Source organism: Eublepharis macularius, chromosome 4, assembly GCF_028583425.1.
Source record: "Eublepharis macularius isolate TG4126 chromosome 4, MPM_Emac_v1.0, whole genome shotgun sequence".
Taxonomy (NCBI): Eukaryota; Metazoa; Chordata; class Lepidosauria; order Squamata; family Eublepharidae; genus Eublepharis; species Eublepharis macularius.
In genome coordinates, this window is record NC_072793.1 from 96,224,024 (window position 1) to 96,248,465 (window position 24,442).

The 24,442-nt window shown below is 43.2% G+C and overlaps 1 protein-coding gene across 2 annotated transcripts in view; it reads right to left on the bottom strand.

Moving 5' to 3' along the window:
• The window catches only part of GNAI2 (G protein subunit alpha i2), a 218,979-nt gene that overhangs the window by 71,026 nt on the left and 123,511 nt on the right, over positions 1-24,442 (bottom strand). For both annotated transcript variants that reach the window (XM_054976039.1, XM_054976040.1), the window contains exons 2-3: positions 17,676-17,718; positions 12,899-13,040 (exon numbers count right to left, since the gene is read on the bottom strand). In XM_054976039.1, the coding sequence (XP_054832014.1) occupies positions 12,899-13,040; positions 17,676-17,718 (185 nt within the window). The remainder of the gene's footprint in view (positions 1-12,898; positions 13,041-17,675; positions 17,719-24,442) is intronic.

Consider the following 24,442-nt stretch of genomic DNA (forward strand, 5'->3'; position numbering starts at 1 on the left):
TTTGTGAATAGCCTTGACTTGACCAGCCTCCATGCTGTCCTACCACCCATATCCAACCCTGCTTCAGAGCAGTCAGTTCTTCAAACACAAGGCCTTTCAGTGTTCAGTAGAATCTCCTTATAGGCAAACTATGTAAAAGTTTTGTTTTATATACAGGGGCCTTAATCTCCTCAGCAAGAGATCTATGATCTTAGGTCCCTTCTTTCTTTCTTCCACCTCAGTCAACACACACTGAATCCCCCTCCTTCCTTAATTGGTCATGGCCCATTCGGTTGCCTTAGTTATGGGCTGGCTGCAATCTGCTATGCCCTTCTTTTCTAAAATTGCAACATTACAACATGTGTGCACACACCCCTTTAGAAAATGCATCACTACATCCTTCCTCCATATTGTTTATGCAGAATTTCTTATTCTAAGGAATCTCAGGGGAATTGTTTGGAATTGTTAAGAAAGGAGAGTCAAACTCACACAATGAACAGCTTTTGTGTCTGTAAATGGAGATTAATTTAAGATAAGGAAGTCACCCAAAACCAGACAGCAACTTAATAACAAAGACTCTGATACCTCTTTACTTTTAGACTAAGTGGTTCATGTAAAAAGATATTTTAAAAAACCACAAAACCAGCTTGCATGCACTGAGATCATATCCTTTGCCCCGTCATGACAAGGCTCCCTTCTTTTTTTTTAATATAACTTTTTATTTATTCATTTTTATATAACTTTCACATAACTTTAACAATGTAGAAAATAAAATCTAAACAAAACAGAGTTGCGCTTACCGTAACTACTGTTCATTGACGTCTTCTGTGCAGACACACATGGGACTGCGCCTGCGCAGGCCTGCCGACCGGATTTTTCTTTCTAGCAAACGTCCACTAGGGGGCGCACGTCCGACCCAATGCGCATGCGCGGCCGTTTCCCGCCCAAGCGACATTGGGCGACGTCGCCCCCTTTCCCCTCAGTTTCTCCTTTGCCGCCGAATGCCTTCACATTATCTGGAAGAACACAGCGGGGTAGGAGGGAGGGTTGTGTGTCTGCACAGAAGACGTCAATGAACAGTAGTTACGGTAAGCGCAACTCTGTTTTCACTGTCCGTCTTCTGTGCAGCCCCACATGGGAGACTCACAAGCCACTTACCCAGGAGGCGGGCATGTGTTCTCACCGAAAAAGAGACTGAAGCACTGCATTACCAACAGCAGCCTCTTTCCTTTCCCACACATCTAGTGCGTAATGTTTAGCGAACGTGTCCGAAGACGACCACGTTGCAGCCTTGCAGATGTCTTGCAAGGGTACGCCCCTAAGGAAGGCCGCAGAAGCAGCCTGCGCTCTGGTGGAATGAGCTTTTAGTTCCAAAGGGCAAGGTAACTTAGCATGCGAGTAGCAGGCCCTAACAGTCTGAGTCACCCAGCGAGAAATCGACTGGGCTGTAGCAGCCTTTCCCTTCCTGGGCCCATAACAGCACACAAACAGTTGTTTGGCACTCCTAAACTGTGACGTACGCTGGAGGTAAAATAAAATTGCCCTTCTCACATCCAAGGAATGTAAGGCCCTTTCAGAGCTACTGGAAGGGTCAGGAAAAAAGACAGGCAAGACAATGTCCTGCGAGGTGTGAAATTGAGTAGACACCTTGGGCCTAAAACGAAGGTCCGGTCTGAGAACCACCTTATTTTGATGGACCTTCAAAAAGGGAGAATCCCACCTCAGGGCAGCCAGCTCGCTAACCCTGCGGGCAGATGTAATGGCAATCAGGAAGGCCACTTTACAGGATAACCATTTTAAATCACAGGTAGCCAGTGGTTCGAAGGGTGATTTCATAAGTCCCGTCAGCACTACCAGCAGTGACCATTGGGGAACAATTTCCTTGACTTGTGGAAACATATTGTACAACCCTTTCAAAAATGTTTGGTGTTCTGTGGGAGAACACCGTCTTCCCATCTATTTTAGGGTGGAAGGCTGAAATGGCAGCCAAATAGACTTTAATAGAGGAATTAGAGAGTCCCCCATCCTTTAGGGACAGGAGGAACTCAAACACAGAAGACAACTGGCAATCCCAAACATTAACTTCGGTGTCAGCAGCCCAGGCCTCAAAACGCTTCCATTTAGCTGCGTATGACCTGCGAGTGGTGTCCCTACGGGCATTCAGCAAAATTTCAGCTACCCTGTCAGACATCCCCTCCGTCCCCGAATGTGCCAAGCAGTGAGGTTGAGTTTGGGTAGGTCATGATACCAAACCCCTTTGTCGGACAGAAGGTCCGGGTTCAGTGCGAACCGATAATATGACCCCTGCGAAAGCTGCATGACATGTTGGAACCATGCTTGTCTGGGCCAGAAGGGGGCCACCAGAATTAAGTGCGGTCCATCCCTCTGGATTTTGCTGACGACCCGAGACAGCAGTGGGAACGGAGGGAAGGCATAAAACAGGTGCCCTGTCCAGCATATCTGGAACGCGTCCCCTACGGAATGGCGACCTAGCCCTCCCCTGGAGCAGAATCGTGGGGCCTTCTTGTTGGTCTCTGACGCAAAGAGGTCTACGTCTGGAAACCCCCAGTCTGAAAAGATGGAGTTCAGGTAATTGTCTGCTACGGTCCATTCGTAGCTGTCGAATCGCATCCGACTCAGTTTGTCTGCGATGACATTGGTGGTGCCGGGAATATGGACTGCCTGAATGAACACGCCTCTGTCCATGGCCCAGTTCCAGATCCGAATGGCCTCGTTGCAGAGGGCCTTGGATGTAGTGCCCCCTTGTTTGTTCAGGTAGAACATCGTGGTGCAATTGTCTGTGAGCACCTGAACCGCTTTCCGCTGCAGCGTGTCTGCGAATGCGATAAGGGCATAACGGACCGCTCTCAATTCTAGCAGGTTAATATGATCTTTCCTTTCCTGCTCTGACCAAACCCCATGTGCCCTCAGGGCACCACACTGGGCTCCCCATCCTACCGTGGAGGCATCAGTGGAGATTGTGATCTCGGTTTGGATGGACCCAAACGCAACACCCCCAAGGAGGTTAGTCTCATCAAGCCACCATCGTAAGGCCCGGATAATCCCTCTGGGGATGGAATACCGCTTATTCTGGGACTCGTGTTCAAAATCATGAACCGACAGAAACCACAGGTGGAGAGGTCGTATGTGCAACCGGGCCATAGGGGTGACTGCTGTAGAAGAGGCCATTAGGCCCAGCAGCCTCTGGATCGCTGTCACGGATTGGAACCTGCACTTGGAAAAAAAGGTTCACCATCCTGCCAATTCTTAATGCACGCTCCCGGGGGAGAAAACCTCTGTTTACACCACCATCCAATTCCATACCGATAAACAGTATTCTCTTGGACGGGGTAAGGTTAGACTTTTGCAAATTAACCAAAAGCCCTAACCGGGAGCAGGTGAGCATCACTGTACGAATCTGGGCCAGGAGTGCATCAGCAGAGGGAGCTGCTAGAAGCCAATCGTCAAGATAGGGATAGATGGTACAACCCTGTTCCCTCAAATAAGCCACTACAACAGCCATACACTTAGAAAAAACTCGTGGGGCCGTTGAGAGACCAAAGGGAAGCACTTGGTAATAGTAGGCCTTATTGTTACATAAAAACCTAAGGTACTTCGTATGACCAGGATGGATGGCAATATGAAAATATGCATCCTTGAGGTCCAGGACAGCGAACCACATGTCCTCAGGCATTAACTGGAGGACCGTGTTCAAGGTAAGCATCCTGAACCTCTTGACGAGAACGAATTTATTCAGTTCTCGTAGGTCCAAGATGGGTCGCACTCCTCCATCCTTCTTGTCTACCAGGAACATCTTGGAGTAAAAACCTAAGAGGGGGTCCTGAGGGAGCACCTCCCGCACAGCCCCCTTCTCCAGCAGTGCTACAACCTCAGCCTGTAAGTTATCAGAAGAGGATTGTATTGAGTGGTCAGGAAGAGACAACACTGGGTAAACATCAAACTGAATTTTATATCCAACATTAACGATTTTAAGAACCCAACTATCGGATGTAATTTCTGCCCATGCAGAGGCAAACTGAACCAATCTGTTTCCAAACACGACAGACTGTTCAAATTCTAGTCAGAACTGCTTTGGCTGCGTTGCTGACTCTTTGGCATCGTGGGCTTGGGGACCGCGACGAGGGCGGTAGCTAGGCCTCCGGCGCTGAAAGGAACTTGCAGGCTGCTGGAATGGCCGGTAGGAACCATAGCGTGGATACGGCTGGTACCGGTGCTGTCGTCCACGATAACCCTGGGCAGGGCGATACTGGCCACGATTCTCGGTGGATGGCCTGGTCGGGATAATGCCATAGGAGCGGGCTGTAATACGATCTTTGCGCTTCTGCGACAGGTAGTCATCTGTTTTGGTAGAAAACAGGGATTGCCCCTCAAATGGCAGGTTCTCCACCTTATTGCGTGTCTCCACCGGCAACGCAGTTGTGCGGAGCCACGAGTGCCGGCGCAGGACGACGGAAGATGCCAATGCTCTCGCAGAGGTGTCAACCGTGTCACGGCCCGCATTTATTTGTTGCCGAGACAGTCTCAGGGCCTCATCGAGGATCACCTTCGCCAACACTCTCTGGTCTGCTGGGAGTTTTTCCATGAAGGCCGCCATGCGGTTCCAAAGGAATATCTGATACGCCCCCATGATGGCTGAATAGTTGATTTTCAGCGTCAGGGCAGCAGAAGAGTATAGCTTCTTGCCCAAAGAATCCAACTTCCTGCTCTTCTTGTCAATGGGCACCGCATAGGACCCCTGGCGTTGGCGGGTCTGCATTTCCTCCGTAATGAGGGAAGAGGGAGGCGGATGTGCAAAGAGGTATGCACAAACATCATCCCGTGTCTTGTACAGGGCCTCCAGCTTGCGGGACGTCAGGTACACAGAAGCCGGCTTTTCACAGATGTCGTGGATGATCTCCACCAAGCCTTCAGTGAATGGGAAGGCAATTGTTGGAGGGTTCCCGGACTGGACATATTGAAGAATTTTGTCCTTTGGCTTAGGATCTACGGCCGATATCTCGATGTCGAGAGAACGGGCCATTCTGACCATCTGCTCAGAGTAGAGCCGGTAGTCCTCAGTGGGTGATACACGACCAGTCCCAATAATGATGTCATCTGGCGACGGGTCAGATGGTGGGCTGGGACTCGGGCACTGATAAGGCTCCGCACGTTGGTAAGGTGAGACGCGCCTGGGAGAACCATAGTGGGAGAACTCACTACGAGTGTCACCCCAATACTCCCTTCCAAACGATGGAGAGCTGGCATACAGGGAGCCCTCTCTGTCATAGCCACTCCGAGGGAGGCGATAAGGCCGGTCCTCCCTTCCCATATAATCATCGGCATGCCACGTCTCGGCAGCCCGAGGTGGAGCGTCGGGCAGATCACCATCGTCATCAGTGGAGTGGTGTAACGGAGGTGACAGGTGTGGCGATGGGGTCGAGGGCTTCTCCCAGAGGACTTCATCCGTCTGGACCGACGTCGACTGCTGGTGCTTAGATTTTTTCTTCGACTTCTTTCCGCCCTTGGAGGCTGAAGTCGGATCGGAGCTTCGGTTCCGATCAATCGGAGCCGGCGACAGGGACAACGGATCCGAAATCTTCGGATCCGATCGAGAGCCCGTCTTCGGAACCAGACCAGTGCGAGCCGATTCAGTGGGCTTCGGAGCCGACGCCGTCGGAGTCAGAGTCGGATCCGACGGTTTGGGAACCGACCCAGCCGGGATGTTCGGATCCGATGAGGTCCTCGACACCTTCGGAGCCGGTGTGGCGGTCGGTTCCGACCTCGACGGAGACCTGGAACGGTGCCGCTTCCGAGTCGGATCCGACTTCGGAGTTGAGTACTTGCGACCCGACGCAGAACTCACAGCCTCCTTCGGATCCGGGGTCGGGTGCTGGGCTTGTCGGCGATCCGGCGAGCGGGAACGCGAAGTGGAAGCGGTCCTCCGGACAGATCCCATCTCAGGGGGGGTGTCAGCCGTCCCACCAGCCGGTGGCGGCCCCCCCGGGGTACCCGGGGCCCCCGACGCCCGCATCGCCCTTCTCCACAGCAGGGCGTTCAGCCTATTCGCCCTCTCAGCCCTAGCCTTCGGGGTGAACCATTGGCAGTGCTCACATTTCCCGACGATGTGCCCCTCGCCCAGGCACTCGAGGCAAACGGAATGACCGTCCATTTTCGTCATCTTCGTCGAGCAGGTAGAGCAACGCTTAAACAGCAACTTCTCCGACATCTCACGATCAAAGAAGTTTCCTCACAAGGTCTCCTCACAAAGCGGACAGCTAGATCTTTACCGGTCGGCGGCAAAGAAGAAACTGAGGGGAAAGGGGGCGACGTCGCCCAATGTCGCTCGGGCGGGAAACGGCCGCGCATGCGCATTGGGTCGGACGTGCGCCCCCTAGTGGACGTTTGCTAGAAAGAAAAATCCGGTCGGCAGGCCTGCGCAGGCGCAGTCCCATGTGGGGCTGCACAGAAGACGGACAGTGAAGAACAGGATGCCAAACATTTCTGAAACAACAATACAATTTACAAGTGCAAGCATTCAGTAAATGCAGATAACAATATATTTCTTTGGTATTTCATATTCCTCAATGGGATTCTCTGTAATATAAGAAGGGAAGCCATCTTTCTATAAAAAAAGATTTACATTCGGGGTTTTCTGAAGAAGCTATTTATTCTATTCTTGTCTGAGATTAAAAGGTCCCAGACCGTCATTATCCATTGCCTAATGGTAGGTACACTGTCACTTTTCCATTTCTGGGCTATGGTAATCTTTGATGCAGTTAACAATGTTGAGACCAGATCTGTCCTGTTGGTGGGCATCTTATTTCCATGCCATAAATTAAGCAATATTATTTCAGGTTTATGGCTTATTGTAAATTCTATAATCTTCTCAATGATTTTAATAACCAATTCCCAGTACTTTTGGACTTTTTGGGCATGCCTACCAGCTGTGCAAAAATGTGCCGGTTTGCCCGCAGAGTTTCCAGCACCTGGGATCTTTATTGTTTTTACAATAATAGAGCTTTAACGGAGTTAGGTACCATCTTGTGTAAATTTTAAAAGTTTGAAGTTTTATATTTACAGACTTGGAGATGAATATTTTAGATGTCCAGATCTGCTTCCATTGTTCTTCTTTTATTTCGCCTCCACAGTCTTTTTGTCATGCCTTCTGCGGAACAGTGATGGTCTCCCATACTTTTTGATTTAGCAGTTCATGTAATACAGATGTTAGGCCTTTTACATTGTTTAAGGTCAGCTTTCATAAGATTTTCAAATGGTGTTAGAGGCTTATCTATTAAGGTCTTTATTTCTGTTTTTTTGTGCAAGATTATGCACCTGTTAGTATTGGTACCAGGAGATTTTTGTTTTATATTCCAATTCAATCTGTGATTTTGATTTCAATTTGCCCTTCTGAAAGATATCTAGAAATCTAGAAGCTTTAGCTGCCTTCCATATTTTATAAAATTCTTGAGGTGTTAAGTCATCCTGATGCGCGGTATATAAATCGAATGTTGTTGTTGTTGTTGTTGTTATAACCAGTTCTGTCCTAGGAAAGACATTGCTGGAGAGATGCCTGGAGCCAGGAAGGTCCGTGATTTATCCCGTACATGCAAAGTGGATGTTATAAAAGAGTTACTGGCAATGTTGCTAGGTCTTTCTTTGGTTTTATTCCAAATTACATCTTGTAAATTGTAGGGCTCTACATAGGTTTGCTCTATTTGTAGTCATGCCAGATCTGTGCTTGTTGTAGTGTAGGTTAGAAGATTTTTAAGCTGGGCAGTCGCGTAATATTTGGTAAGATTGGGGGGACTCAGTCCTCCCAGTTTTGTGGGCCTGGTTAACAGAAAGAAATGTATTCTTGGCTTTTTATTAGCCCAAAAGAAAGAGTTGAATTTGCTCTGCCAAGTTTTCAGCTCCTTTTGGTTTAGTCTAATTGGAAGATTTTGAAACAAGAATACAAATTTAGGTAGTATTTTTGTTTTGATTATTTCTATCTTTTCCAGCCAATTTAATTGTCGTTTGGACCATTCCTTCAATGTGTTATTTAGGGCTGCACTAAGAGGCTTGAAGTTGGCCTCAGACAGATGAGTTAGATTGAGAGGAATATTTATTCCCAGGTGCCTCCATGTTTTGTCTACCCATTTAAACTTGAATGAGTGTACTAACTGCTGTTTTGTCATTGTACTAATACAAATTGGGTATATTTCTCATTTATTATAATTTATTGCGAAGCCTGAAAGTGCAGTGGATGGTAGGATATTTCTTTTCAAGTTTTCTAACGAGTCCCTAGGATTACTGATATATAGTACCAGATCATCTGCAAAGAGGCACATCTTACGGGTTGTGGAGTTTTTTTGTTATACCTTTAATGTTTGGATCTATGGGGATGGCATGCGCTAGTGGCTCAATAGAGATAGCAAATAAAATTGGCGATAGAGGGCATCTTTGCCTTAGTTGTATATCGTCTGAGCTATAATTGTTGATATAGAGTTGTGCTTTTGGTTTATTGTACAATGTGTCTATGATTTTAAGGAAGTGTGTTCCAAAACCCATAGTGGTCAAAGCTGTTTTTAAAAAGGGGATTTCCAACTTGTCAAATGCCTTTTTGGCATCAAAAGCTAATATTAGTGATTCTGTTTTTGTGTTTTGACAAAATTCACATTTAACATTTTTCTACTGTTGTCCGAAAGGGATCTGCCTGGTATAAATCCTGATTGGTCTCTATGAATGTAATTAGGAATAATTTTATTCATTCTCTGTGCCATGACTGTTGAAAAGATTTTTAGATCATGATTTAGAATGGATATTGTGCGATATGATTCAGTTTTAGTATGGTCTTTTCCTTCTTTCGGTATCACAATTATCCTAGCTTCCTGCCGTGTAGGAGGCATTTCCCCTTCAGATCTTAAGTAATTAAAAGTATTTGCTAATTGTGGGGTAATTTGACTTTTAAACTTCTTATAAAATTCGATGGGTATACCATCTCTTCCTGGAGTCTTTTTAAATTTTTGTACAGCGCCTGCTACTTCTTCCATAGTTATAGGTTGGTCCACGTATTTTGCATGTTCCGGTGTAATTTTGTTTGAACTTGATGGAAGTTAAATAGTTAGAAATTTGTGACTTTGAGGGGTTTTCTGATGTATATAGCTTTTGGTAGTAATTGTTAAACAATTGGACTATGTCTTTGGTTTTAGTTAGTGATACTATCTGAGCTGATTTTAGTAGGTAGATAAGATTTGATGACTTTTTCTACAGTTGAGCATCTTATGCTTTTGGGGCTTTTTATTAAATATTTTTGTTTCACATGTGCTAGATTATTTTTGGATTTTAGATGATTCAATCAGGTCCAATTTGTTATGTTCAGCATTTAGTTTGGCCAAGATTTTTTTACCTCCAAATTTCATATGCTGTTTTTCCAATTGGTCGATTTTCCATTTTAACTCCATTATATTTTGTTTGGATTTCTTGTAAGCTGTTGCGATGGATATCAGCTTACCCCAGATTATGTCTTTAAATGCATCTCATACCATATCGTATGTTACCCCACAGTTTGCGTTTAAATCAAAATAATTTATTTCTTTAGATATTTCTTGACAGATGGAGTTATTTAACAATAACAGCTTATTAAGAGTCCAGTTCAAACCGTTACCATCTACAGTTTTATTTTCTATATAACACGTAACCCAAGAGTGGTCCGAAATAATTCTATTGCCAATTTTTGAGTTTTGCATTTGTGTTATGAGAGTTTTTGAAGTCAACATATAATCTATTCTAGTGTAGATATCGTGTACACTACAGTAGTATGTAAATTCCTTGGCTCCTGAATTAAATACTCTCCATACATAACCAAAATTATGATGATCTAGAAGGTTGTTCAAGCCTGAATTTGCTTGGGGTTTATGTTCTTGCTTGTTTGGTTTGTGTGTTTTGTCCATTTGTAAATTAACTACATAATTCAAATCACAACCTATAAGCACTTCACCACTTTGGAATGTAGCTAGCTTTTCAAGTGTCTCTTCTATAAATGAAAGCTAGTTTGAGTTAGGGGCATATAAGGAAGCAAGTGTTAGGGGAGTGCCATCTAGATCCCCTTTAACAAAAATAAAAACATCCTTTGGGGTCAATTTGTGTGTCTTTGCATTGATAGGGTAGATTTTTTGAAATTAAAATTGCAACTTCCCAGGCTTTTGAATTGCCAGGGGCTTGGTATTGTTGGGTAAACCAGTTAGATTTTATTTCCTTTGTCATTTCAGTGCAATAATGTGTTTCCTGTGGAAAGAGTATATGGGGTCACTCCTTTGTTAACAAATTTGAAGTTCTTAATTTCGTCGGAATGTTTAGACCCCTACAATTCTAGGTCATACATTTAATCAAACTCATCTGAGGATGTTTGCTTCCATGTCTGCGCTTAACAGAAAATACTATACTAGTTTTCAACAGCACATTGTTTACATTTGGAATCAACTTACAATTAAATAAAAAAAACCATAACCCCCCAACCAACCAATCAAACTTAACTCAGCCTCTAAGTGAGGTTTTACTGAGGAGGTATGAACAGTTTATTCATTTATTTTATTCGACTTACACCCCGCCCTTCCCACTAGTAGGTTCAGGGCAGCTTCCAACAAATATATTATTAAAAATACAATAAAACATTATAAATAGTATAAAAACCAATATTGATACACATTTTATATCAGCAGCATAAAAATCCAGCACCACCAAACAAATCTGGCCACTGCAGAGTCACCACAACCAGGGGTACTGCCATGATGTACCTCCAGAGTGGCTGCAAAAGGAGAAAAGGGGACAAAAAGCTGCCCACCCTTTCTTCACTCAGCCAGGATCATAAGCAAAGCAGATGGCAATGCCCACTCCCACTTCACCTGGCCGGGATCAGGTGGCCATGCTTGCTCCCCCTGCCTTCATCCTGCCAGGATCAGTGACGGAGGAGGAGGGGATGCCCACCTGCATGCCCTCCCCTTTCTAGAGCTTGTTGTATTTTTTCCCACAACGAGCTTTGTTGCTAGTAATAATAACAACATTCAATTTATATACCACCCTTCAGAGCAACTTAATGCCCACTCAGAGCAGTTTACAAAGTATGTTATTATTATCCTCACAACAATCACCCTGCGAAGTGGGTGGGGCTGAGAGAGCTTCTAGAAGCTGTGACTGACCCAAGGTCACCCAGATGGCTTCAAGTGGAGGAGTGGGGAATCAAACCTGGTTCTCCAGATTAGAATCCCACGCTTTTAACCACTACACCAAACTGGCTCTCATACAGGGGTGGTCAATTGTGACAAGATAGCATGTAATGATTTTCTTCGCTTTTTTAATCTTTGCCTTTGGACCTTTAATTCAGCTCTTCCTTACATCACCTTAAACTTTTATGTCAGGAAGGCTCCAATCACAACCAACAGTCCTTTTTTCTTTGCACAAACAGAGCTTCAAGTGTTCTCTACTTTACCCAGGCTTATATCTCAAGAACACTTTCCCTTTGGGGTTTGAACCCCACTGCTAACTTCATCTGTGTTTGTGTGACCTGTATATTGCTGCCTCCCTGACTCTCTCAAAAGGTTTTTGCTGCCACCAAAGGCTTTCACCCTAGACCTCCCCTGTTTAACTGGTATTACAGGAAGGCTTTGTTATAAATATAGTTTGACAAAATGTTCAATGCATGAAGGTAGTTGTGAGGTTAAAAAAAAGGGATTTTTTTTTGCTTAAACACATATAGAATTCATTTGTGAGTACCTAAGTATGATGGTTGCAAAACAGCTTGATGGTTTCAAAAACAAATATATATTCATAGACCCAATCACAAAGACTTATTTTCCACGTAGATCTTCACTAACAGAACAATCCTGTCATCCACACAAACCCACATTCACTCAGGCTTTGCAATACAGCTTGCCTGATTTAATCAATACTTTCTCTGAGATACACAGACAGCTCAGGCTCCATACAGATTCCCTAATTTGGCCAGAATCTTCTAGCTGGTTAACTCTGTCAGAAACGCACAGATAAACTCTCTCTGGCTCCACACAATTTGCCTGATTTGGCCAGAATTGGGCCCTCAGGCTTCCCCACAGTATGCCAAACTCAACTAGAATGAACACTTTCTCTCATTCAAAACTGAAGTTCACTCCACCCTCTAGAGTATACCTACCATCCTATCAGAGCAGATTCTACTCACCCATCCAGCCCCCTCCCCTTTCCTCAGAAGCCTGCATTTAAACCCACAGTAACAAATATTAAAAACACACACACTCACCAGCAGAAATAAAATACACAATTATATGCAAAACATACTAAAGCTAGGGCCAGAATTCAAGATTGGTATATGGGGAGATTCTCTCTTCCCCCTGATAATATTTAAAATTGTACTGGACAGCAGCTTGCCAGGTAACCCTATTTTTAACACAGCTCTTATTGGAAGAGTGTCATATCTTCAAATTGAAAAAAAACTTATGGCTGCACCAGCATACCCTGCTTTTACTAATATAATCAATCTAAAATCAAATCCAGGAAAATCCACCAAAATAAAAGGACTTTAGTTCATGTCCTCTTTTGTCTCGTGTTTGGGAACAAACAAAAGGCTGTATGTGTACACTCTACTACAGTGATTGGACAGTCTAAGAAAATCCAAATTCTATACTATAAAAAGCAAATTCTATAGTGTAAATAAAGAATCTTCAACAATGAGATTCTTTTGCATAATTCTGCTTCTGTTAGAAAAGCAGGCTGGAGGGAACTCTAAAGCTCCAGTCCCTGACCACTGGAAGATCCTTCTTGAAGAGATGAAGTACATTTCTTCTCTCACACTAGTGGAGCACTCTGGGATCCAAACCAGACAATGATGATGCCTACTAGCACAGTAGAAAAGCTGGTTATCAGTCAGTAGGAAGGAGAGGAAACTTACCGCTCTGGCAGAATCTCCGAAATCAATTTGCAAGTTACCCATTGCTTTGATAATAGCCATAATGGACTGAATGGTGTTACTGTAAACCACTGCTTTATACTGTCGGCACTCCTCTTCTGAGTATCCATCCTCATGAATAATCCTAGAAAATAAAAGAATAGGAAGACAGAAAGCGATGAGTGATGATGAGTATGGCATGGCTTCCCTGCTGCTTTCCCCCTACACTCATAATGTTTGTGTTTAAAGGACAGGACTATTGCTACACATCCAAAAGACTATAGACAAAAGAAAATTAAGACCCTTTGGCAGAATTTAGAATGTACCCAGATTTGATCTTATAACAGAATGAGTTTCTGAACCAAGCCCTATTTTAGATTCTGGCTTAGCATTAATTTCTAAAAGCATTGATTTCTGGTAGTATTTTGGTGATCATTTTCCAAAGCAATAATATATTGGGATCTCAATGGAATAGGACTGTATGAAAGGGCTCGCAGCATGATAGATTCAGAAGCTACTATGCAAAGCAAAAGAAAAAACATACAAATCAACAACAACAAAACATTCCCATAACCCAGAATTAGGAAATCCTGATGTGTGTGCTGGAAAGCAGGTGGGGAGTCTGACACAAGCCTCACTAAAGTCCAGAGTTTAGCGAAGCCGACTGGGGAACAAAGCAGGGAGCGTAGTCCAGAGAGCAGAGTCCAAAAGGACAGAGCCAAGAGAGCAGATAGAGCAGAGCTGGGTCACAGTAGAGCCGGGCGGGTCTTTGCGCAGGTGCATCTGCAATGAGGGAAAGGGCATCCTGGCTTAAGAGCAATCACCTCCAAGGCAGTGCTGCATCCTGCTAGGACTCAAGGTCACTACGCCGCTGTTTAAGTGTCTGAAGCTTCGCACTTCGTCTCCTTTCCTGTACAACAAGGCGCTGCCACCCCCTACGCTGCCTCTCAGGTTCAGGGGAGCTTGGTGGGGATGTTGCCCTGGTCTCAACTGCTGGTGCAGGTAAGGGAACAGCTTCTGTCTCTGATTCTGCCCTGGATTCCTCAGCCTGCTTTGGCAAGGGTTCCTGCTGTTCCACTCCCTGCTGGCCCTCCATGTGCCTGACTCCGGAGGAGCTTGGAATACACTCTCCCCTGTCATCCTCCACGAAGTCTTCATCCTCCGAGGAATCAGAGCCCACAACAATGTGTTGCTATTATCTGAATTCTTCTTGTTCAGCCTTATCCATGTCCATTTCTCCTAGCTGAGAAGAGGATGTAATTCACAGGCCCCATTTCCCTAATGTGACTAAGATGTTTGCATTCTTTTTACAAATATTCAGTGTTTTAATGCTTTCTCATCTACCTCCCTCCAGTATGACTTGACCACAGCAACACATTGCAGAAAGACAAAGTCTGGTGTTGCTTTCATTAAAGTCTAAGCAGCATAGAAACTGGCATTGGCATGGAATTCCACATAAGCTCATCTGGTCACACAGAAGATCACAAACAGAATCACCACCATTGACATGAACGCACAGATAGCCGCCCCAAACCTTCTACTCTGGGTGCTGATCACAGTCACTCCAGCAGTCAGGCAGGTGAGACACACTTCCATTTATTTTGTGAGACTGAAAGCTTTACCTTCCCAAGGCCTTGGCTTTCCAGTCTCTGGGAACGTTCTGGGGTGTGCCCATGCCCAAGTCATGAATTCTAGACTCAGCTTTAATAAATTTAGATTTATTAGCTTTAAAGAGTGTTGCAAAAGCATAAAGCATTCATACACAGGCAACAGACATAAAACAAGCAAACCTTACTTTTGCTATCTAAAACTTAAGAGCCTACTACCCTAAACATCTCTGGTTGGCGTCCAATAGTTGTTCATCTTATCCATCTGGCAGAATGCATGCCTCCTCCATGCCTAGATGGTCTGGCATAGGGATATGCCAAGGTGGAAAGAATAGAGAAGGGTTTTGGGTGAGCTGAGAAGCCATCTTTTCTAGAACTCAGTGCATCACCCAGCACTCAAGAGCCAATCAGAGCCAAGCTGTTAAATAGTGTTTCAGCTGTGTGAAAATCTAGGGAAGACAGACAGAGCCTCTTGGAGAACAGTCTCCCAAGACTGAATCACAGGGGAATGCAGAGACTGCTCTGCAGGTGTTGTTGATAGGCTTAGCCAGCACTTTTACTAGGCCAGAGCCTGAAAACACAATAATGAACCAACATGCAGCTGTCCTTACTAGAACCCTGGCTTTAACTGACAACTTTCTTACAATGAGGATTCACAATTCCTCTTCATCAGAAGGGATACATGTAGGGATGTGCGCTTTGGGTTCCGATTCTGGGTTTTTAACCTGGATCGGGCATGATTCAGGATGTTTTGGTATTCCCAAATCAGCTTCAGTATTGCTGAAGCAATTTGGGAATACCAAAGCAAAGCTTACTGAAGTGCTTTGGAATGCTTCATTAAGCTTCAGGTAGCGCGGAAGCAGTCTTTCCCTTGCCATTCCTAAGGAATGCCAAGAGAAAACAGTGCTTCCACTGCTAGTGGGGCTTTCTAGGTGGCTGGGGGAGCAAAATGCACCAAATTTGTAGGGGACCTACTCCTACCTGTCCTCTTAAGAACCCCCCCCCCCAAGTTTCAGAAAGACTGGACTTTGGGGGGCCATGTTATGCCCCCCAAGAAGGTGCCCCTGTCCACCGTCGATCTCCATTATTTCCTGGGGGAAATGGGGGGTTCCTAGGTGGCTGGGGGTGACATTTTGCAAGCAAAATGCACCAAACCTGCAAGAGACCCTCTCCTAACCCTCCTCTTACGAGCACCCAAGTTTCAGAAAGATTGGACTTCGGGGACATGCCCCCCCAAAGGAAGTGCCCCTATCCATCGCCGATGTCTATTCTTCCCTATGAGGACCAGCTTTCACACCAGAGAATCACACTAAGAAAAATTTAGGGGCATCTTCTTTGAGGGGTCATAACATGGTCCCCCAAAGTTCAATCTTCCTGAAACTTGGGGGGTCTTGAGGGGAGAGGTAGGAGTAGGTCTCCTGGCTTGCAAAATGCCACCCCTAGCCACCTAGGACCACCCCCCATTTTCCCCATGGGGAACAATAGAAATCAGCGGTGGATAGGGGCACCTTCTGAAGTTCAATCTCCCTGAAACTTGGAAGATTATGATAGGAGGGTTAGGAGAGGGTCCCCTGCAAATTTGGGATTATTAGGGAAGAAAATCCGCTCCCCAGGTCCTCAGATAGTGGGGAGTGGTGTTTCCCATTGGAAACAATGACCGAATCGTCCCTAATAATCCCAAAGCGGTTTAAATACCTGAACCCGAAGCACCTTGCCTGAATCCTTCGGGGGTGCAAATCCCTAGATGCATGTCACAGGACTAACATACTTACAACTCTTTTCCCAATGAGGGAAAATCAACGTTGGAAATCACACAAAAACAGGCTGCATTCTAAATGAACTGAAGACTGTGTTCAAGCCTTTGCCTCTTTGGACTATTTTCTTAATAGCATAACTGACATCAACTTGCAGCCTGTGTTAGCCACACTGCTACTAAAGTGGTTCTAAAAAGGCTCAGCATCTGTCAGCCAATGTAGCCTGAAGCAACAATGCACTCATCCACAAGCCAAGAAAGAGAAAATTTCCTATTGGCCATGGGTTATTCAAGGGTGATTTCTACCCAGTTCAGTGGGACCAAGTACAACTGGAAGGCCATCTCTACAATATTGCTATAAAGGCCTTCATATAAATGCTTTAACATCCCGTGGAACAGTAAGATGATGGTTTTCAGCTTTTATTAGCCTACACACAGCACAATTCAAGTGTTGGAGACTGAAGTAACAGGAGTTCTCATTCACACAGCAGCCTCCAACAAGAATATAACAGAAATAGATACTATAACATAAATGTATATTACAACCTTAACAAATTTGATGGCTGTTTTAAATATCCCAGTAACTCCTAAAAGAGACTTTATGTTGACTTTACATATATAACTGTCTCTTGTAAACTATACAGATGAGACAGTTAAGGTAATTATTCCGTATACTGTATAAAACGACTACAGAAAAAGATTAAAATAATGCCCAAGAACACACAGAGAACAGAAAGGGAACAATTACAGGGAATCACACATTGCTCAAAGCTCTTTATTTTCTCCCTGTTGGATATGTTCCGAAAGAGTCTGGATGAGATTTCTGTACATTCTTTGTTTTGTTCTTGGTGCCTAGGTTACGGAATAGGAGACAAGACAAGAGCAATCTCCCAACGCTTGTCAAGCAGGAGTGTGATTCAATTTGTTATCTCCCAATCTTTTCTATGCATCTTTAGCAGCAGAGGCAGCTTGTTGTGAACAGAAAAATGGCACTAACCAAAATTTCTTGCCTACTTTCCATCTTGTCACTCTTGAAGAGGGCTCTCATATCCAATCTTTAAGAGTGAACAGAAAGTGAGGAGCCAGTCCAGATTACCTGCAGGATGATTTATAAATTCCCTAAATACAGGTGTGCCTGTTGCAGAAGGGAAGAAATCATACGTGAAAAGTATGTTGGTAGAGGTAAGTAGTTAAACGTATATCATCTAGGTAGGTCACCATATGCAAAATGAAAAATACATATTCCCTTGTCTATGTGCACATAAAAGAAAACTACAGCTGAAATCTGAACATTTTCTCTATGAATTTTTCATTTTGTTAATATAGGAGTTTTTCCACACAAGTGTTGTTTAATGCAATAAACTTCTGAACATGAAACAGAGAAAGACTACAATATTTGAACAGTGAGAAAAATGCTTACTTCATTTGTTTTACAATTGTGCTCTTCCCCGACTCTCCTGCACCTAGAGAAAACAAAGAAAAAATGTTAAGATATGTGCTCTGACTCTGGCTTTTCTACTAGATAACAAAAGTATTAAAGATGTGAACAGAACTGCAAACTACACAGGTGTATCACAAAGATACAGCTCTGTTGATTCAAATAAAGCAAGTGCACATAGAATCGCCTCAAATTTGAGAATTTAGTCAACCGGCTTAACTTTGTTACCAAACAGCCATAACTTGTACCTAGTTCAAACATATAAGGTGTTGTCAGCCCCTACCTGCATTTTCATCCATGCACCCCTTACTCCCAGCTTAAATGTGTGTACTGTGTATGTAAGACCGTGAGCAAGTCTAGCCCCTGCAAAGCAAGCACAGAGTGTGGGGAGCAATTGCCATGTTTTGTATCTCAAGATGGATCCTGCTCAAAACCAACAACTTTTGAAGAAGGCTTTTCATGGGAGAAACCAGGGAGGGCAATTTGTGCAACATAGGCTAATGTAATCAATCCATGCAAGGCTAGATGACAAAGATGCTGCTCTCCTGTATTGTCCTTTACATGCTGTGACAGGCTATGAATGTGGCACTAATCTGTCAAGAAGGGTGGTTATATAAGCATACTGTTGTTGCTGTTGTTATTAAAGGCTTTGGGTTCATTGTTGTGAGGCAATTTTTGTATAGCACCAGAAGAATACAGATCACTGAAGCAGGAGGCTCAAAGAAACAACAAACAAGATTTATTTACGTACAGGTGGTTTGTGAAGAACAGAACAGCAGCCCAGGTCTCCAGATAGTCATAGGGGAAGCCTGGCTGAGGCACTTAAGCTTTTTTACGGCTTCAAGCTGTGATTCAAATATCTTCTAAGGCTTGTGGTTACAAACAGGCTTCTCACTGCCTAGCCATCAGATTGGATCCTCTCACACATGATTCCACTCACACAAGCCTGTCTTTTCCCAGGTCTGTTCATCACCAGAGACAGGCCTCATGACTCAGTACTCTGTCCTCTCCCAGAGGAAGAGCTGAGACCCTCTGCCAAGCTACCTGGAAGAGCCACCCTTGGTACTGTCTGCTCTTTTGCTGAGGCAGACACCAAATGAATTGCTGCTGTTTTTCCATCCAACATTTCACGCCCCCCCCCCCCACACACACTGAAAGGTGACAGGATGATGACGTAGCATTTCCATACACTCAGTGATGAAACAGCTGAGTGGCTGTTCTCTCTTTCACAGGCAGGGCAGTCTTCTATCCATCACACACAGTAATTCAATCACTGACTACTGATGCAATTTGGACTCCAGTGCCTTGTGACAGCTGGAAACCTCTGATTCAAACCTTCTCATTGGTCTAAACTCCTGCCACACTTTTGTCCTTGTAGCAGTACTCAGTAATTCAGCCAACTCACTCTCACTCTTGCTTTTACTGTTCTCTTCCAGGTAATTCAATCAACTCCCAAGCCATTCCTTTATCCTCTGTTGTAATCCTTGCTTTCTAAAGAAATCCCTTATAATCCAGTGACCCCCCCCCCAAAAAAACTAGTATGTCTTTAGAGCAAGTAATCTGAGTCTGATCCTAACCTGATCCTACTTGGACTGCAACTCAGGCTCCCAACACACTGGATCCCTCCTTCCCACATTTGGATCTCCACACAGAATAAGAAAGATATATCTTGCTAATTTCTGTGTTGGTCTGAATGTATGTTCACATGTATGACAGGCGTGATAACAAAGGAACTAGCATTAGGAACTGGGCTTCAGGTTCCTATATGTCCTAATTCCATTCCTGTCAATAGTGCCCCCAGCCTCTCTAACCAGGTTCTTCGTTACATGAGAGTGCTACAAATATTAGCACACTCGCTCAATGAACCTGGTTATAATAATGGATCCCAAATAGGTTTAAAGAGTCTTTATGGTTTCATTTTAATCAGTGTTCATGACGGTTCTCACACACAAGCAAGATGGGCAGCACTGCATAAAAAAGGAAAGGTTCTCTCAATCTTTAATCTTTATCCCAGTGGTGTGTCCAAGCCGCATTATGTTGCTTTTAAAAGATGCTCAGTTTAGAAAAGGAAGTTCCATTGTGTGGGATGATGAACACAAAAGCTAATGTGGCTTTCCTAGACTTGATGTACACACAGTAAATTTTACAGCAAACTCCAGAATCAGGGAAGACTAAATTTCATCAGTGGTAGAAATCAACAGTCTCACAAATCTGCTATCACTACTTTACTTTTACTTGAATTAATTTAACGTTCCCATCATTTAGTCCCCAACTATGGCTAAACAATCAAGACCAAAGGACCTGAAGAAAACAAACAAGAAAGAGCTAGGTGATAATCCTGCATACCAAATTGATGGCATATGTTCTGAACTAGGAAAGATGAAGAAACCCTGTGGGACCCAAATAGAAAAAAATTCTGCAGAAATGCAAGACATTCACTCTTGACCATTCTTGCCAAAAGCAAACAGATAGATCAGATCTACGGAAATCTGTCAGGTTCTAGCACTATAATATCAGTATTATTATTTATAAATATTATTATTTATAGTCTGCCTTTCTCACTGAGATCCAAGGCTGATTACATACTGCAAGTGTATACAATATAATCAATAGGTAAATACAGTGTGATCCATAGTTAGAACATTCAATGAAAGCAGATACAATAGGGCATGGCGGCAGCGACTCAGTACCTCTCCAATATCACCAGGGGATTTGGATAGCAAGATATAGAACTGGGTATCATCTGCATACTGATAGCATCCAATTCCATAGCTACAAATGGGTTCTCCTAAAGGCTTTACATAGAGGTTGAATGAGCTGGGGGATTGCACCTTGTAGAACACCACATGATAATTCCTACAGTGAGAATAGCTGGTCTCCAATACCAACTCTGCATAGTTCAATTCTAGCTCTGAAACTGCAGAGACATAACGATGTTACAGGCTTCTATCAGACCCAAACCTGAACTGAACCAAGAAACACTGGGACAAGCCAGTTTCTTGACAATCATATTCTTCATAACCCAGAAGATTTAATATACAGTGTAGAGCAGCAGCAATGAGATGAACAATTCTAAATTAAACATGGTAAATGAAATAAAAGCTTGTAAAAACCCACTTGTGTGGTTGCCAGTGGCAAGCAAGAATCACCTCAGGCAGCAAAACAATCAAACAATATTTTAAATTGGCAAAGATTGCCACCATCTCTTCCCCCCTCCCTTCCAGACGATATAAGTGCCAAAAATGATCAGCAAGTTTTGTGGCCTACTAACTTATGAGTACTTGTTTGCAAGATTGTGTTAAATAACTTTTGTAAGGAAATTGTCCTCCATAAAGAAGCTATCAAATTGTTCACTCATGATGCAAAAAACCTGCCTGGTCAAGGAGTCCAATAGTATACATTTATCATCTGCTGATCGTTCAAATTCTTTTACAAGTTGGCAGAGGCTGCTACTTTTCATTCAACATTTAAGTAAGTGCAACTTAATCTGCAGAAGTTGTGTGATGGCATTCATTACATAACAGTGGAGAAATTCACAAACCTGCAACACTGTACAGTCAACATATCATTTGGCTCACTGCTTCTGGAGGCAATATCTGAACTCATGATTTTATGACATTTCCTAAAATTGCAAACATTTGCATTCCTTCAAAAATGCCTAGTTACTACAGAAGTGGAGAAAATAATTAAATGTTAACTTCCCTGCCACACTACCTCATATGAACAGAGCAGAGTATAGCACAGAATTACCTCTCATCCCCCTGCTCACAATAAAACCCTTATATTGACTGTGTTTATTTCCACATATGATTATGTCCCTGAAAGTTTAACTCTAACAATTTCATGTAGAGTTACTCCAGTCTAAATCCATGAAAATCAGTGGACTTACACTGGAATAGCTCTGTTATGAACAGACTGTTACAGTAGTCTGGATTAAAGCTGGGACAAAGCCAGAAATAGTAGTCAAGCATATAAAATCTATTAGATCCATACATAATACTTAAAATGCTTTTGAGTCACTATCTTAGTGTAGGTGCTCACATATGCAAATGAATAAATAAATGTTTTAAATGCAGTTGGATGAGATAACCAGGCAGAAATGTTAATTTACCACTGCACTTCAACCACTATATTGATATGGTTCTATCTGAATCAAGTTTTAGTAGGATTGTCAAACATAAAATCAAGAACACCACAAACTAGGTGGTAGCTTAACTTTTTATTTCTTAACACCATTAGCAAAGGCAGTATTGAAAGCTACCTGTTCCCTAGCCCTTCAGCAGAGACAAGCACAGAAACATAGCAAAGCTTCTCCTACTGCAATAACTGGCAGCTTCACTATCACTAATAAAACAGTTCATTCTATTGGTTTTATAATAGCTATTTTCTATTTACTGGCTGAGTGTCCAATCTTACATTTTAGTTCTCTGCCAACCATTTTTTCCATAATTGTATATATTTGGGGATTACTTTTTCATATTTTAACTGTCAGTACAGAAATGTCTTGATGATTATTATTAATACCTGCACTGAGGGTCATTCTGATTCTACTCTCTGTTCATGCCCAGAGAAAACATCTTTTCTATGACATCAGTAACACAGCCATTTATTTCATCATCATTCCTTCTGGACATCAGCAAAGCTGACAGGCTAGGGAAAGCTTTTTAAATGGAACCCCCCAAATCACTCTGTGAACCTTTACAATGAATCAGGAATGGAACTACTAAAAATGGTGCCTCCAATAACCATATTCTTCAATCAATCCAAAAGGATTATATGGTAGATGGTAACAAAAGCTGGCCTAGGAGGATCAACACTGTCACACATGCCTATTTCCTGGCAGAATCACACAGGATAGACAAGACCATTTCAAATACCAAAGTCTGGCTTCAAAGCAGAATGAAATAAACCCAGACAATCTATTTCATCCAGAAAATCCCCAAGCTGCTTTTCCATTATCCACTCAAACACTTTAACTAGTAACTGGAAAATGTAATTATTCACTCAAATGGGTCAACAAAAGTTTTTCTCCCCCTTCTTAAAAAGAGGAGCAAAATATGCTCCTTTAAACTAGGTGTTACTCCACCAGCCTTCAACAAAATATTATTTATGGTGGTCATACCCTGCACTTCCAGCTCCTCCAAACTGACTAAGACCAGCTGTGACGAACATGTATAGAGGGGCAGAGATCATGGCATGAATAGATCAAAGAACCCTGTCTGCATCCTTCTGTGTCAATAAACTGAAACTAATTTAATAACACTGGAAAAGAGGACAACCTAGTCTTCGATCTAAGAGTAAAGCAAAGAATTGAAAGAATGTAGTTTTATTTGTAAAAAAAATTGCAAATAAATTTTTTGCAAAATTGTCACAGCAGGCCATTAAAGGTTCTAGACTAGGATATAACAAAACTCTGCTAAACATGACTCAGCAGACACAATGGTAGCAAGGAAGTAAATCTTCATTGCTGTCATCACTACTACAGACTAGGCTCTAACCCATGATGGGCTGGATTGAGTCTTTATTTTCTTGTTCTTAAGCCATCTGCTTTGCCATCTTTGAATCCAATTAAACCATGATGATCCATAGGCCAGGACAACAGGAAGCAGATGCCCTAAAGCTATACTATCTATTGCAGTGGTCCCCAATCTTTTGGAGCCTGCAGGCACATTTGGAATTCTGACAGTATGGTGGGTGCAGACATAAAGTGGCTGCTACAGCTTACTTTCAGTCACACAGTGAAGATCCTTGTGCTGTGGAAGTAGCTTTTTCTACTTGTGCTATGGAAGAAGCTTTTGTCAAAGCAATGCTTTTAAAAATCTGCACAGCCAATCAAATTTCCAATGGCCAATCAGAAGCTACGCGTGGCAAAAGTCCCACCTGGCCCCACCCACTTTCTAGAAACACTTGCAAGGCACCAGGAAAGGTGTGAGTGGGCGCAATGGTGCCCATGGGCCCCATGCTGGGGATCTATTGCCTAAGTCAGTTCCCTATGTCGTAAGAAAAATAGGGTCTCAACAGTAAAGTTGAACGAGTCTGCCAATTCCCCATAGTTTTTCTGAAAACTTATTAGATCCATACAACTTCAAATACAAACTACCTTAATGAGTTCATCATCCTTGCAGAAGCCACTGGTGAACAGCAGCATAACTTCAGTCTGTCCATAGCAAGAGAAGGCTGTCTTGTTTAAGGCATCTCTTTCACCTAGATCCTGCTTCTCTGGCACTGGGAATGCCTCCATATATTATGCAGAGATCATTAAAACACTGTGGGTGGCACATCATGCCTCAGTTAAACCGCACTATTAGCAAAAGAAAAAATAATAAATAAATAAATAAATAAATAAAAATAATTAATAAATCTTACAACACATCTTATTAACACTATCAAGCTCAGGTCTGCAAGCTGGTGTTTGTAAGTGAAACAGCAGTTCTGAAGCTTCCCACAATCTCTCTCAATCCTGGCCTCTCACACATGGAAGTAATTCATCTAGCCTAGTTGCAATTAATTACTTTTGAGCATGACAGTGGCATTAGTCTCAGGCATAATTTTCTGTAGTTTTATTATTCCTTTAACACACGTATACACACAAACAGAGCAGAATCTCTGGAAACTGGGACTTTCTTTGCACAGGAACCAGAATTTCTAGTTGGTTACACCGTAAAATATTACTACAAACTGCTCTGCTTTCATTCCAAGAGCAAGTCAAACTGCTAGTTTTCAGACATTTACAATTTCCAGCCAAACCC